Source organism: Crotalus tigris, unplaced genomic scaffold (assembly GCF_016545835.1).
Source record: "Crotalus tigris isolate CLP2741 ecotype Arizona unplaced genomic scaffold, ASM1654583v1 scf7180000017799.356649, whole genome shotgun sequence".
In the NCBI taxonomy this organism is placed as follows: Eukaryota; Metazoa; Chordata; class Lepidosauria; order Squamata; family Viperidae; genus Crotalus; species Crotalus tigris.
Genome location: NW_024096644.1, coordinates 27,692 through 42,520, shown reverse-complemented (window position 1 = coordinate 42,520; position 14,829 = coordinate 27,692). Strand labels below are relative to the sequence as shown.

General features: G+C 37.5%; 1 protein-coding gene across 1 annotated transcript; it reads right to left on the bottom strand.

Moving 5' to 3' along the window:
- Positions 1–4,001: 4,001 nt before the first annotated feature.
- Positions 4,002–12,475, bottom strand: LOC120307625 (ras-related protein Rab-43). The gene is made up of 3 exons (XM_039342551.1): positions 12,136–12,475; positions 8,234–8,417; positions 4,002–7,210 (listed from the first exon to the last, which is right to left on the bottom strand). Exons 1-3 carry the CDS (start codon positions 12,343–12,345, stop codon positions 6,960–6,962), a joined length of 645 nt encoding a protein of 214 aa, XP_039198485.1. The 5' UTR covers positions 12,346–12,475; the 3' UTR covers positions 4,002–6,959.
- Between the last annotated feature and the right edge of the window lie 2,354 nt (positions 12,476–14,829).

Below are 14,829 nucleotides of genomic sequence, written 5' to 3'. Positions count from 1 at the left end.
TTCTGCCTTTTAGGATTGACTTATCAAGAGTGCTGGAAGCAGTGGTTAAGAAATATTCCAAGACTAGCAATGGTAGGGTAGCAATGAAAACTTTGGAAAAGATATTCAGACATATATCTACAAAGATAACATATGTCATCAGAACCTTGCAAGAAATACCTTTTCTGGTGATGCTCTGTGGAAGTAAAAGTTGGATGGTGAGAAAGCAGGGTAGAAATGACCAGGCTCAATTTATCATTTTGGGGTGCATTATGAAAAGACTGAGATCTTTTGAAGTCCATAATGGTGGTAAAGGTGAAAGGAACAAGAAGACAGATGGCAAGGTGAATTGACTCAGCAAGACCTGCAGAGTTGGAAGCGCTAAAAGGCCAGATTGGAGACCTGGAGAAGATCTATCCATTGCAGTGGTTCTCAACCTGTGGGTCGGGACCCCATTTGGGGTCGAATGACCATTTCACGGAGGTCGCCAAACCATGCTGTCCACCATTTTTTCCCCTTTTCCCTAGCTGTCCTACTCCCTCTTATTGGTGGCCACACCCACTTGGGGGCCACACCCACTTGGGGAACTGTATTATGGGGTCACGGCATTAGAAAGGTTGAGAATCACTGATCCATTGGGTCACAAAGAGTCAACACCAATTGAATGATGCACCTAATCTGCCAATCAATCATAGTATATTGAAAATAAAATCGTTAATTAAAAATAACATATAAAGTCTGGAATAACCTGGATATAAACTATATAATTTTTAATTCTCTCAATAGTTGTATTAAAGAATTTTCTTAGTATTCAGATTGATCGGAAAATGTTATAAATTTTAAGCCATAAATTGTGTCTGCACATTTCTATCATAAGACTTCAAAGGTATTATTTTGGAAAAGCTGGAACCAATTTTAGACACAATTTAGTATATTTTATTTTTCAAACTGTCAGAAAAAGCAGTCTGTTTTACACTGCATGATACATATGTAATGCTATCAATTACAGTCGTATTTCTACAGCATATTCCCCTGTGTTTTATGCAAAAAATAGACCATAAAGTTTGCTATCTGTGTAACAAAAGTAATCATCTGAAATGCTTAAAAATTTGAGAATGGTTTTCAGTAAAATTATTAAGCATTTAATATCTCAAACTGAATCTGGCATGTTTCATATGCTTCATTTGATGTACTTGAAACCTGCATATTGTTTTATGCTAGACGGTGCCAGATAAATATAAATCGATGGTATGTGTCTATGTGTGTGCGTGCACATGCACGCCCCTATGTATTTGTGTGTGCTGTGTATTTAGAATGTAAATATGTAGCATTTATATCAGAACAGACAACTGTGCTTCTCTAATTTGCCATTATTTTATAATATTACGTTAAAAAAACAGATTTAGGCAAAATAATGAATCTTTATAAACATAATTAATTCTACAGATCATCTATATCAGTGGTTCTCAACCTGTGGGTCAGGACCCCATTTGGAGTCGAACAACCATTTCACGCGGGTCGCCAAACAACGCAGTCCGCCATTTTTTCCCCCTTTTCCTTAGCTGTGCTACTCCCTTTTATTCTATTGGCTTTTGAAAGCCAATAGAATAGACTCTCTTGAATAGAGTCTAATTCTATTGCTTTCAAAAGCCAATAGGAATTGTCCAGGCTGTCTCTGCCCTGCTGAGCCCGCCAAAAGTCCCATTCTGCAAACGGTGCTGCACCAGTTGAGTAGTCCTCGACTTACGACTGGTTGAGTAGTCCTCGACTTACGACCGGTTGGGGGGTCGCAGCATTAAAAAGGTTGAGAACCACTGATCTACATTATGTTGAAAGGCCAATTTTCTTTGCCATTTCTGTATTATCTAACCACATGACAAAACAATGAGGTTTTTTTTAGCATTATTGGAATAGTCAAAAAGTGATCAACACTCCAGCACATAAAGGTGCTGTGAAGAGCCAAGTGTCATTAAAGAAACAGGCATGGAGTTTAAATTCATATTTTTGCTGCAAGTAAATAAATATTTCCCACTCCTTATGATATGTAGCTATTTTTATATTTTACTGGAAAAATCCATTTGAAATATGACTTTTCCAAACAGGTTTCTCCATGCAATACGTCCATTCTACTCAAAAGACTAAAGAAAAACAATGTTGATTGAATTTTTCCTGCTGATAATGGGGTCCCTAAATGTTTTGACAATTTCCTCCTTTAAAATTTATGCTCAGGCCTCTACCTCACACAGGTTCATCCTCAAGCGTTTCCACAACCCCAAGGTTGTCACACTTTACATCAGCTAAGTTTTTATTTGTCATTACATGACGATGATTGTCTTTTTCCTTCTACCTTTCCCAGGAGAAGATTGTAATGAATCCATATGCATAGCCTTACCACCTGGAGAGGCATCCTATTCAACTCCTTATATAAAGAGAAGACCAACAGATTAACTTTTAATTGGAATTTGCATTTGCAATATCATTGCCACCTTTTTCACAAAAATCTGCAAAATACAGAAACGTTTGTAGTGGCCGAGACAATCTTGCACTATTCTGTTACCAATTTGTACTTTTACCAGAAATTCAACAGAAGTAATCCAAGAGAGATTTGTAACGTTCTCTAAAATCTGGTCTTTAATTTTCTTATCCTTGCAATGAATAATTGAAGCAAGAGCTAATCTTTGTATAATAATTACTGAAGTACAGTATGTATGGAGAAAGATCTAAACTGGTAGTACTGTCAATACTATGCAACCTCATCATAACAGCTCATAATTATGAGCAAAGCTGTTGTTTTCCAATCTGGGAATAAATAAGCAGTGTACATCACATTATAAAATACTGAAGAATCTTAGCTGCTAAAATGCATATTAGCAATATGACGCAGCTCATAATTATGAGCAAAGCTATTGTTTTCCAATCTGGGAATAAATAAGCAGTGTACATCACATTATAAAATACTGAAGAATCTTAGCTGCTAAAATGCATATTAGCAATATGACGCAGCAAGTTAATTCTGCAACAACTGTGTGCTCTCAATTACTTTTGGGAATGTATACCGAACTATAGCCCTACAAAAACAGTATGAAAGCAGTCTGCTCACTTACTTAAACACATTTATATAAACAATGTAACAAAAAAACCCAAAAGATATCCATTCACAGAATTCTCTTTTTTTTAAAAAAAAAAAAATCATTATTGGCACCCCTTTATATCAGATTGGCTTGAAATACAGTAGCATCAATTCCTTCGGTCACTGATAGACCGAGATCTTTGCAGCCCTTGGCAAGCAAAGCTTTTCTCCCTTTCTGCCAAACTGAGCTCCTGAACAAAGAACTTGCCTAACCATTTCTAAACCAACACGTCCATTAAATCGTCCACCCAAGGCTGACTTCCTTCCCACTTGGAATCAGACTGATGCTGAAGTACTAGGTGCAGGATTCATCAAATGAACATATCATCACAGATATTGGTCAGTTTGCATTTCCCTCTTTGGTAATTGCTCAGTTTTTGTTAAAATATATATTTGTTTTGTTGATTTTTTAAATCCTTTCTGATGAACTTGCTATAGTGAAACCCTATAGGCCTCCTTGTTCTGAAAAAAAATATTCTTAAGAATGCAAATGATACAATATAAGTACGATATAAAACAATATTATTTAGTTTTTGAATAATTTATATTTAAAGTTTAAGATATTATTTAGAAGTATAATTAGAAGTATAATTATTATTACCTTTTTTCTTTTTTTTCTTCTTCTTGTTCCTTTTTTTCTTCCTCTTTCTGTTTTCTATATATATTGGTGTTAAAGTATTTTATAATTTGTTTAATGACTATAATCAAATTTGTTTATGGTTTATTGGTGTTTAAATTTTTTCTTTTAAGTTTTAATTAAGCCTGTATTCAGCTCTGGGAAGATTGGGGGAGGGTATTGGGGTGGGTTGGGAGGGTTTGGGGAAGGGAATTTTATTGTAAAATCTTAAATTTTTTTAATAATAATAATAAAAAAAAGAATGCAAATGATGAATGACGTCAAATTTTATGCCACATTTTATTTTAAAAGAAACTTATTTCAATTTTTTGATGTTTTAACAACTGGAAATGGAGCTGATATAGTTCTTTTGTCTTGAACTTTGTTTTATTTACTGAGTTGAGTATACTCTCTCATCTAACGCTCATGGAAATCAAAAGAACTCTTGAAAAATCAAATTTGTCCTTCTACATATGCGTAAGACATGGCAGGGACTAGTCTTAAAAAGCCCTCTCTCATATAGAAATGATTAAAAGGTAGCACCCATCAAATTCCTAAAGGTTATCTCTGAAACCCAATTAAAAAAAAACTTGTGCAGGATTTTGCCAAAACCTCAGCATTTTGAAAAGGACTTGCCTATGGCTTGATGATGCCTGACATAAAAGCTACTATATGAAGAGATGAATTTAGGATCTATGTTTGGTTCAATTAATCACCCTGAGCCTCTATTCAGTTTCATAAGTAATGCTTATAGTATTGGATTCACAATACACAATCAACCATTTCTATTTAATGCCAATGTTCTGTTAATAAACATTGTTAGTTACTGCTTAGGAATTAAAGGCTGAATACAATAAACCTGAAGAAATCTGGTATAAAATTTAGAAGCAGCATCTCTCAGGCATGTCTCTTTTCTATGGAACCATAATTACAAAACTACATCTAACTGAATTTAAGGCCCCTTTCTTGTCTACACCTTACAAAACATTCACCTTTAAAGCTACTATTCTGAAATTACAATAAAACATTCATCAGGATAATCATTGGAATCAAAATTTGAGTAGTAAGCTAAATTACACAGCCAGACACTTTATACTGGAAAAATTAAAACAGATTAAATGTTTTAACTTTTTCATACTGACATTCTACAAAAACAATCTCCGAAACTAGTGTTATCCTAATCTCTGCTAACTAAACTGAAACTTGTTTCCAATCATAAAATGCTAAGTATTTTCCTAAAATAGATTAGACAAATGCATTGGGCATATTCACAAGTTTGAGAGCATATTATGTTAGTTTCACATTTGATCTTTTAAAAATAAGAAATCTTTAAAAAAAAAGTCAGATTTGTTAGAAAGCCTATAGCTACTCAGGGAGGTAATCATTGCCATAATAGTACCATTGTATCAAACCCGTTTTAACATAATTGACTGCAAGGATTTCATTCAAAATTTTTGATTCTCAGACAGGTGCATATGGCCCATTAGAAATAATGTTGGACACTGAAAAATTGACTTGGAAGATTTGCAGTCATTACAATTATTCTTCATTTCTTAGTTTAAGGTGCTCAAAAAAAGGCAATTGTTATTAATATCTTACACTGGCCAATGTAAACAAGGATATTTATCTTAAATTAACAAAGCAGAAATAATTCAGCAGTTTCTGACTAATAGATTGCAGACTTTTTCTATATGCTATTGATTTGTCCTAAAAAAAAAAATAGTGTGAAGCTAATTTGAAGATTGTGCTGTAGCATAATGGAAGAAATCAGGGGCAAAAGAAATGGGTAAGGAGGGAACAATAGGAAACCCAGGGCCTATGATATAAAAGAAGTATCTTATAAATTAGCAAATATGCCTTATAATGAGAATTCCTGAGCCATTTTGTCTTACAATACAAAGCAACTGTTTGATGATTTTTAGAGCTCCGTACCATGAGCGTTCAGTTTAGGACAGGGGTCTGCAAACTTGGCCCTTTTATGACTTGTGGACTTCAACTCCCAGAATTCCTTAGCCAGGCACACTGGCTGAGGAATTCTGGAAGTTGAAGTCCACAAGTCATAAAAGGGCCAAGTTTGAAGACCCCTGGTTTAGGAAAATGACCAATGATCTCCTACACCTAAGTCAACATTTACCATATATGAATCAACAACTTCTTAATACCACTGACCAGAGAAAGTTCAAAAACAGCCAACTCGGTAATTGTTGAAAGTACCAAAAAATGAAAAAAAAAATCCTCTAGCTGGAATAATTTATAATATGCTCAATAGTAATGAAACAAGAAGAAGCCAAGATTGAAGGGAAAGGTATTCAAATAATCTGCTTCTCTGAAGTATGCTAACCATATTGAAATTAATGAAGACAAGAATCAGCAATCTATAATATTAACTACGGAATCTATATTAATTGTGCAAAATAAACTATTAAATCTATCTTAACTTATAATTTTCAGCCTATTTAAAATAAAGCCCTATACATTTTCAAAGGCATTTACTTCCCAGAAAGTTCACTGAAACCCGTGGAACTATTATCCACTGAAATGTGTTCAGGATCAAGTCTTCTGAGGTGAATATGAAACGAAACCAAACCAAACCTCTATATATTATACAATTGCTCAGTGTTATACCTACTGCTTTCTCTATTTAAAAAAAAAAAGAGAGAGAAAAATGCTTATTTTACACATCTTGTACCAGCAACATTAGTATCCAGAAAAACACAATTTCATAATTTAGGAGGTTCAGCTGCTATATCCTTTGCAGAAAACCTAACATTTCATACTTAAAACATCATTACAAAATTTACGTCACCCTGTGTAAGTTTATTTTTTTTTCCTGGAATGTGAAGAGTTTAAACAGGCAGTCTGAAAACTTGTGGCCATAAAAGCATTAAATGTCATCCAAGTTGATAAATTCCCTTATGGAGATGTCAGTGAATGGTAGAATAGCAGTTTTGCACTCAGACCATTTTGTATGAAGTAGCTTCATTCTGTGCAACTTACTGCCAAATTGCACTAATTCCTCTAAAAAAAAAAATCTAGTAGAAATTGCTACGGAACGACTGCCAGTTTCAGATCTACACAAGAAAGTTCCTTCATATTAAAAACATGCTGAAAATGTTAATCCCTTAACTTACAAAACACAAAGGTTTGTGCAAAGTGTCTATGTATAGAGGAGACCCAGAATGAAGAAGGGAAGGTATGCTCTAAATTCCAGTAACAATTAGAGAAATTGTATGATCAGCAGCTACAGCCCCACCCTTCTACCACATCCTTGCTGTCAAGTTTGATGCTGTCAGTATTTTTCTCACTGAACATGGGGCCTCCATGTCTCATCATTAGCTCTGTGGCCATCTTCACAAAAGCTTCCTCCACGTTATTGGAGTCCTTTGCAGAAGTCTCTATGGCACAGCTGATATCGTACTGTTCCGCCAGACTCTGAGCCTCTTCTAGCTGAACCTCCCGAAGGTCACTTAGGTCAGACTTGTTTCCTAGCAGAAAATATAATTGTTGAGAAGATTATTTTTTTAATATTATTCTGGAGATTAGGGGAAATGTTCGGTTGGGGGGGCCTAGGGAAAAAGACAATGGCAGGGATAGGTAAAACTGTTGAAGGACCTCAAAAGTGATGCAAATAATCAGCCTAGAGATCAGATAACTACCGCTGCCTTGGAGATGACAAAAACAGGTAGCAGTCAAAACTAACAAAATAGCAGGTTAAAGAGATGAAAATATAAAATAAATAAATAGATAAATCTGAGCCACTGTAAAGTATAACATTAATTTTTGGGGAATATTGGATTTATAATTCTATCCCACTTTGATGTTGACAAACCCTGCATTTCAACATAATACTTCAAGCTCAAGAAATGAGCTTTATACCCCTTCTAACCTAGACATTCCTGTCTTAACAGGATATTACTTATTTTGTATTTAGTTATCTCTGGAAGTAATGACAATGAATTTTTTATATTACATTTGTTCACTTTCTGACAGTCGTTACATCAGAAACCTGCCCAGAAGGGACAGAGATATCCAACAGATGAAAAAGTTCAAATTTAATTTAAAGAATCCGATATCGGTTGCATACTAGCCAAGAGGATCTCATTCTGAATAATCTGAATGCCAATATCATGCATTTTTTTCAACATCTTAATACCCTATAGGACAACATGGCATAAGCGTGGAACACATCCCAACAGATAGGAAAACACAGGCTTACTTGTGGCTTGACTTGTTCAAAATATACTGTTAAATAAGGATCCTTACAGCATGGAATACTGAGACAACCATAAAAGGCTGAAGAAAACAAAGTAAACTGTAGAGGAGCTTGAAAGTAATTTTTCCTGCTTCATCAATTATTATGCGGTAATTCAACCCAATCCAAAATGAGGAAGACATGTTTTTATTTTTTGAAACGAAGAAATGCCTTTGCAGAAGTTGCTATTGTGTCCTAATGCATAGGCATAATTCTTTTTGTTTCTGGCTTACCAAATAGACCTTTCCACACTCACCGATCAGCAACTGTACTATATTGGAGCCTGCATATTTCCTCACATCCTCGATCCAGCGAGGAATGGATTGGAAAGAGCCTCTCTTACTAATGTCATAGGCTAGAATAGCTCCATTGGCGCTTCGATAGTAACTCTGGGTTATAGTCCGAAACCTTTCTTGACCAGCCGTGTCCCAGATCTGTAACTAAAGGAAGTAAAAAAGAAGGAAGTCAGTAAGTTCTTCAATCACAAGTTGCTGATTGTACTTATCAGATGATCTTTTCTTATGCATATTGATTGAAAAAAAATCTAAACACAGCGCAAAATAAGTTCACACCCAGTTGAATTACATTATCACTGGATAGCCATAGCCAATATGCCCAATCCATTTGGCAAAGGAAAGTGTAGCAGCAAGTTTAAGAGGGCAATGGTGAATAAGCAGCCATGACTTTCCAACATTACTGACTACCACAATGCAGGAAGGCTAGGGCAATTATAACTGTGATGTACAGAGAGCTGACCTCTGACACACAAGTGCAGTTGTATTTCTTTTTTATATATCACAGAGCTGCTCTTCACAGCTGCAGTACTATTAGAATGCCTGGAAGATACATTTGGTTTCAAAGTTGCCATGTTATGTGTGCACTCCCACAAGCTCTGAAGCACCCCATACCCCTGAAATATACTTTATTCAAGCCATGAATAAAAAGGGCTTAAAAACACTTAAACAAAGGTATTGCTTTAGATTTTTGTAAGATTTACTTTAGGACTGGCCTTGGAAAACACTGCCTTGTGTTTGTATGAACTGAGTGAAATATTTCGACAATGCGGATTGTGTTGAAATAGAATAGGAATCAAGATTAGCAGTAATATGTTTGCCACTAGAGATACTGGATTTGTTATAGCTTGATTTGTATTTTATTGGATTATTATTTCTATTATATTATTAACTTATCTGTATACTATCTAGAGCCTCTGGAATGAATAGTTTATAAAAATAATAAAGCAAATAATAACAACAATAATGATGATGTTGGAAGGGACCTTGGAAGTCATCTAGTCCAACCCCCTGCTCAGGCAAGAAACCCTATATCATTTCAGACAAATGGCTGTCCAGTCTCTTCTTAAAAACTTCCAGTGTTGGAGCATTCACCGCTTCTGGAGGGAGGTTGTTCCACTGGTTAATTGTTCTAACTGTTAGAACTCTAACAGTTAATTGTTCTAACTCCTTATTTCTAGGTTGCTTCTCTCCTTGATTAGTTTCCATCCGTTGGAGACTGTACACATTGATAACCAGTTACATTTAAAGTCTTGCTTAACATTCTTATTAACAACAGCCCATGTAATTATGAATGAGCATAGGTAGTCTTTATTTACTGACTGCAATTGGGACAGTGAAGTTAGCTGTGAGGCAGTCAAACTGCAATCATGTGAACACAGGATACTGTGATGATCACAGATGTCTACTATTTGCGAAGTGCCCAAATGTCATTCACGTGACTAGAGGGATGTTATGATAACCATAAATGTGAGGACTGGTAGTAAAGTTACTTTTTAAGCACCTTTGGAACTTCAAATGGTCATTAAATGCAGTTGTTAAGCAAGATGTACCTGTATACAGACTTGGAAATACCTTAGTTCTGCCAGAAAACAGAATTCGTGAGACTAGAAAAAGTTCAGTCAGATCTTCCAACTTTGCGAGTTCTTTTTTTTTTTTCACGAGAAGTTGGAAGGTCTGAGCTGGGCAATGGTGCACCAAGCTCTATAGCAGCACTGAGAGGAGAAGCGGCAGGAAACAGGGCTGCCATTTTGAGAACGGAGAAGGGAAATGCGGGGTGATAATTCAAAAGCAGAATTCCAAAAGATGAACTTTCCTTCAAAATATATATTCAAGCAGATGTCATGGATATTTCAGTTTGGATTCCTGTTCAGAATAAGGATGGATTCAATAGTTTAAGTGAACCTTTTTAACACTGAGCCTTTCAATATTTTGTTATTAAATCAGCATATTTAAAGGCTACTTCCTTTTAAATATATATTTAATATCTATATATCTTATTACAACATTAGGACAGGAATCAAAGAGAGTTAAGCAATAACTAATTATAAGATATTGCACACATTGTCTTTGGAAAATTTCTTGATTACTTTCAAAAGGCCTGGAAAAGCTTTCTATTTACTTTCCCGTACTGTGAACAGGTTTATAGCCCTCTTTGGTACACTGTGTTATATAATAAAGGAATTGCACAATGTGTTTGTTCAAGTTGATTAAAATCCTAAAACTCCTTGACACACTGCCAATAACTTTTCCAGGTCAAATTACAAAATCCTATGAGATACCTTAGTTCCTCCCCTTTATTTATGTAAATGAGATGTTGTTGATCCAGATGACAATTATTTTAAATATAAGTGTACATTGAATTCATGTTCTCTATAATAACACACGTTTATTGTACTGAGGGCAAATGCTAATACTTTCCTGAAGTGTGCCATTTTAATAAAATCTACCCTTAATAATGAAGGGGGTATATTTAGTGCAGTGATTCTCAACCTTTTTAATGCCGCGACCCCAACCGGTCGTAAGTCGAGGACTACTCAACCGGTTGTAAGTCGAGCACTACTCAACTGGTGCAGCACCATTTGCAGAATGGGACTTTTGGCGGGCTCAGCAGGGCAGAGACAGCCTGGACAATTCCTGTTGGCTTTTGAAAGCCAATAGAATTAGACTCTATTCTATTGGCTTTCAAAAGCCAATAGAATAAAAGGGAGTAGCACAGCTAAGGAAAAGGGGAAAAAATGGCGGACTGCGTTGTTTGGCGACCCCCGTGAAATGGTCGTTCGACCCCAAATGGGGTCCCGACCCACAGGTTGAGAACCACTGATTTAATGTATTCAGATCTAGATGTCTACAATATATACATACCTATAGATATGAAAAAAGGAAGATTTTTTAAAAAATCCAAATTAGCCTGATTTAAAATATTACAAAAAAACTGCCCACCCCCCCATCCCAGTTAATTTTATAGTGCTCCACAGAGCTGGAATGATATACGGTTTCCTGCCCAAGCATGGGGTTGGATTTGAAGACTTCCGAGGTCCCTTCTAACTTTGTTATTCTGTTCTGGAATCATACTTAAACCAGACTGCCCACTTATGCTTTAGCACACAAGCAGGATATTCACATGAGTTACAGGCCATGTCATGACAAAACTACTCACACAGGGATTACAACCTAATTTCTATACAATACCAACCAAATCTTAAAACTTAGGAGATGTGATGCCATCTCCTAAGTAAGTAAAGAAGTTTGTCTCAAAGTTTGTTGTAAGTTTTTATGCTCCAAACCAAGTTCATGAACTATGTATCGACATACTCAAATTACAAAAGAACTAGTAATGTCATATTAATTTCAAACATTACCAAAAAGTTCCTTGGGGAGTTTTATTTTAATAGGTCTGGAAGGTTCTCCAAGAAGCTTAGAGGCTTTTCAAACATTGTTGAGCACCTCCAGAAAGGCAAAGAATATTTAGGCTTTTTTTTTTTTTTTACATGCTGTACCTGATGCTTTTACCTTCTGAACTTAGCAAAAGGGGGGAGGGGACTGAGGGTGGAAGGCAAATTCTACTTCTTTTCATTTTTCAAAAAGGTATCCGAGCGGCAACCATGTAAGCACAAACTCTTCGGCAAATTCTGGCTTGGCGATGAATTCTCGGCCCAGCCACGGATGTCAGCAGATCGACTGGTAAAGACGCTGGGCGCCCTTCGGTCTCCCGGGAAAAGGACGTTGCCATGCCAGCTTCTTCTCCCCCGACCGTAGCTGTTGTTCTGTCTGCACACCTGTTACCTGCCCGGCCCGCGCCTCGAAGGGAGATAAGACGGGACTGCCGCGAGGCTCCTCCCCTCCCTCGCCCCCCGCTGCCCACCTTGACCCGCTTGCCCTGGATCTCCAGGCTCTTCATGGTGAAGTCCACGCCGATGGTGTTGCCCTGGCGCTCAGAGAAGGCCCCGGTCTTGAAGCGCTGCACCAGGCACGTCTTGCCCACGCTGGCATCGCCGATCAGCACCAGCTTGAAGAGGAAGTCGTAGTGCTCCTCTGGGTCCGGCCCGGGCGGCGCCGACGGGGAGCTGGGCATGACCGCGGCGCTGCTCCCACGGCTGCCCGCCGCAGGTCCCCTCGCTCCCGTTTGGCAGCCGCAGCGCCGGCCTCAGCATCCTTCCCCGCCTGCCTTCCCCTACCAGGCCGAGGCAGTGGGCATGCGCGGCGGGAGCCTGCGTCCTTCCTTCCTCCCCCCCCACCCGCCCCCCCACGAGCCAGGCGTCGAGGGTGGGGCAAAGGAGCAGGGCAGGATTCCCCTGGCGCTTAGTGGGAGGGCTTAGTGGAGGAAAGACTTGCCCCTGGCTAGAGGCTGAGCTCGCCCATTACGATGGCCGGATTTCCGTGTTACGTTATCTCTCTGTGGTCGCCCAGAGCAGGAAGCGCGGCTAGAGAAACTCCCTACGCTCACCTGCGTGGTGTAGGCAGTGCACCTTGACCCTTGAATGGCTAAATTCCCTAGAATTGGACGTAATGCTTGTTTTACATGCAATGGTTTACCTGTTGCACACTTTGAACAGTAACGGTTGCCAGAAGAATAGCCGAAGTAAACAAAACTGAGTTCCTTGGAGGCAAAGATAAATATATTTGTCTTTAGGGTGCGGCAAAACAAATTATGTAATCAGTCATAGTGAGGGTGGCCAGTCCAACATGTGTAAAAACTGATGATAAAATAAGTTCTAATACTCTGGATGAGCTCCCTGCAGCACTTGCGGAAGTGAGGAAACGTGCAACCCTGCAACTAATTATTAGATTCACTTAGTCATTTATAATCGATCTTTATTTGCAGTTTTGGAATAAATAAGGAGCACATGCTTTATACAAGCTGTCCCTTTGCGTACAGGGAATACAATAATGCTGAATGCATTTGCGTATTAGTTTTCAGTCATTTTTAGCGAAGCTCTGATACAAAGGTTAGCATTCCACAGGACAGGAGGAACAGGTGGCTGGTTTAGAATGTAAAATATTTTCCAGAGTCACTTGAGTCCTGAGCCAAAATTTGTACCAGAGCTATAAATTTCACAAATTGGAAAAATGTTACATGGTAATATCTGTATTTCTCTATATGCCTCTCCATCACTAAGATGGATAGTTCAATAATTTTATCTTTCTTTACAAGTATGTTTGTTTCCAAAGCTTTAATAAGGGAGTTCGAAGCTAATCCTCTGCAGGCTTGTTGACACTATCAAGGCCTGTGTCTGAGGTTAGACTCTACCTTTGTAAAAGTGTAGTACAGGAGTGGCTAAGACTTGTGGAGTTCAACTCCCATAATTCCCCAATCAGCATTCTGGGAGTTGATCCACAAAACCTTAAGTTGCCAAGGTTGGACAACCCTGGTCTAGTAGTAGTTTCTTCCAGCTTCTCACAGGAGATGCCTGTTGCTTCAGGTTGGTCAGCTGTTCTTTCTGTCACAGATAGGACCTTTGCTAGCATCACAAGATCTGTACTCTATTTGTATTGTATGCTGCTATTGTTTATTGGAGTGCACTCTTCCTCCTCTCAGTATGGAAAACCAGATATGTGTGTCTGTGTATCTGCCTATTTACATATATATGTGCGAATGGCCATATTTGGACTACAAAACTCTGGACTACCACTAGAAAGCAGCCAGGACTTTTCTGTATCTCTTGCATAGCTCTAGTAATAGTTTGGATTTTGAGTGCAAATACAGTATCCATGAGCTTTGAACTTGATTAAAATTTGATTAAAATACTAATTTCAGAAACAGTGCCTAGCCAAGAATGCAAAGTTATCAATAAAAGGGAAAAATACTGATTCCGCTATACAGTGTATTGTGCTGCAAATTATCTTACATTTTCCTTGTAAAATGACAATATCCAAATCTCAAAGCCACATTACTCAACAAGAAATACATCTATGGCTGCCAACCTTTCTTGAGTGGAAAGTTAGGTGTATTTTTTTCTTGTCAGTTTTTATAGGATTATTCTTCAAATTAATCATTATTAATTAAAACAAATTTGCAGTTTTCCCTGGTGTGAACATTTGCCACTATTGTTTATTACAAATGTTTTGCAGTTAACTCTAAAAGTAAACCTGAAGTATAGCTGTAGACATTAATAAATACGTTCACACATTCCATTCAGTGCATGTACCATTTATATGGCCATATAATTATGCCGGTTCCATGCACAGTGTTCATTTTATGCATACTGTCAATAAACTATTGACTTGTATGTTATGTAAGATTAGTGATTACAAATGTATAAGCTCTCTTCAAGCTTTATAAAATTGACATAAGAAAAACAATGGGCTTGGGCGTGGCTTCTCAATCCTTGAGAGTTTGGTTAGTATGATTTGTAATACTGTAGTTGAATGAAATGAAAACCGTCCAAGGAATTGTGATCTTAATAATATATGAACATCTCCAAAGGAAAGTCAGAAATGGGTATGTGAGTGTGTAAAATCTAGATCAGTGATGGCAAACCTTTTAGAGACCGAGTGCTCAAACTGCAACCCAAAACCTACTTATGCCTCGTTGGGTGCTGGGTGGGTGTGGCCAATT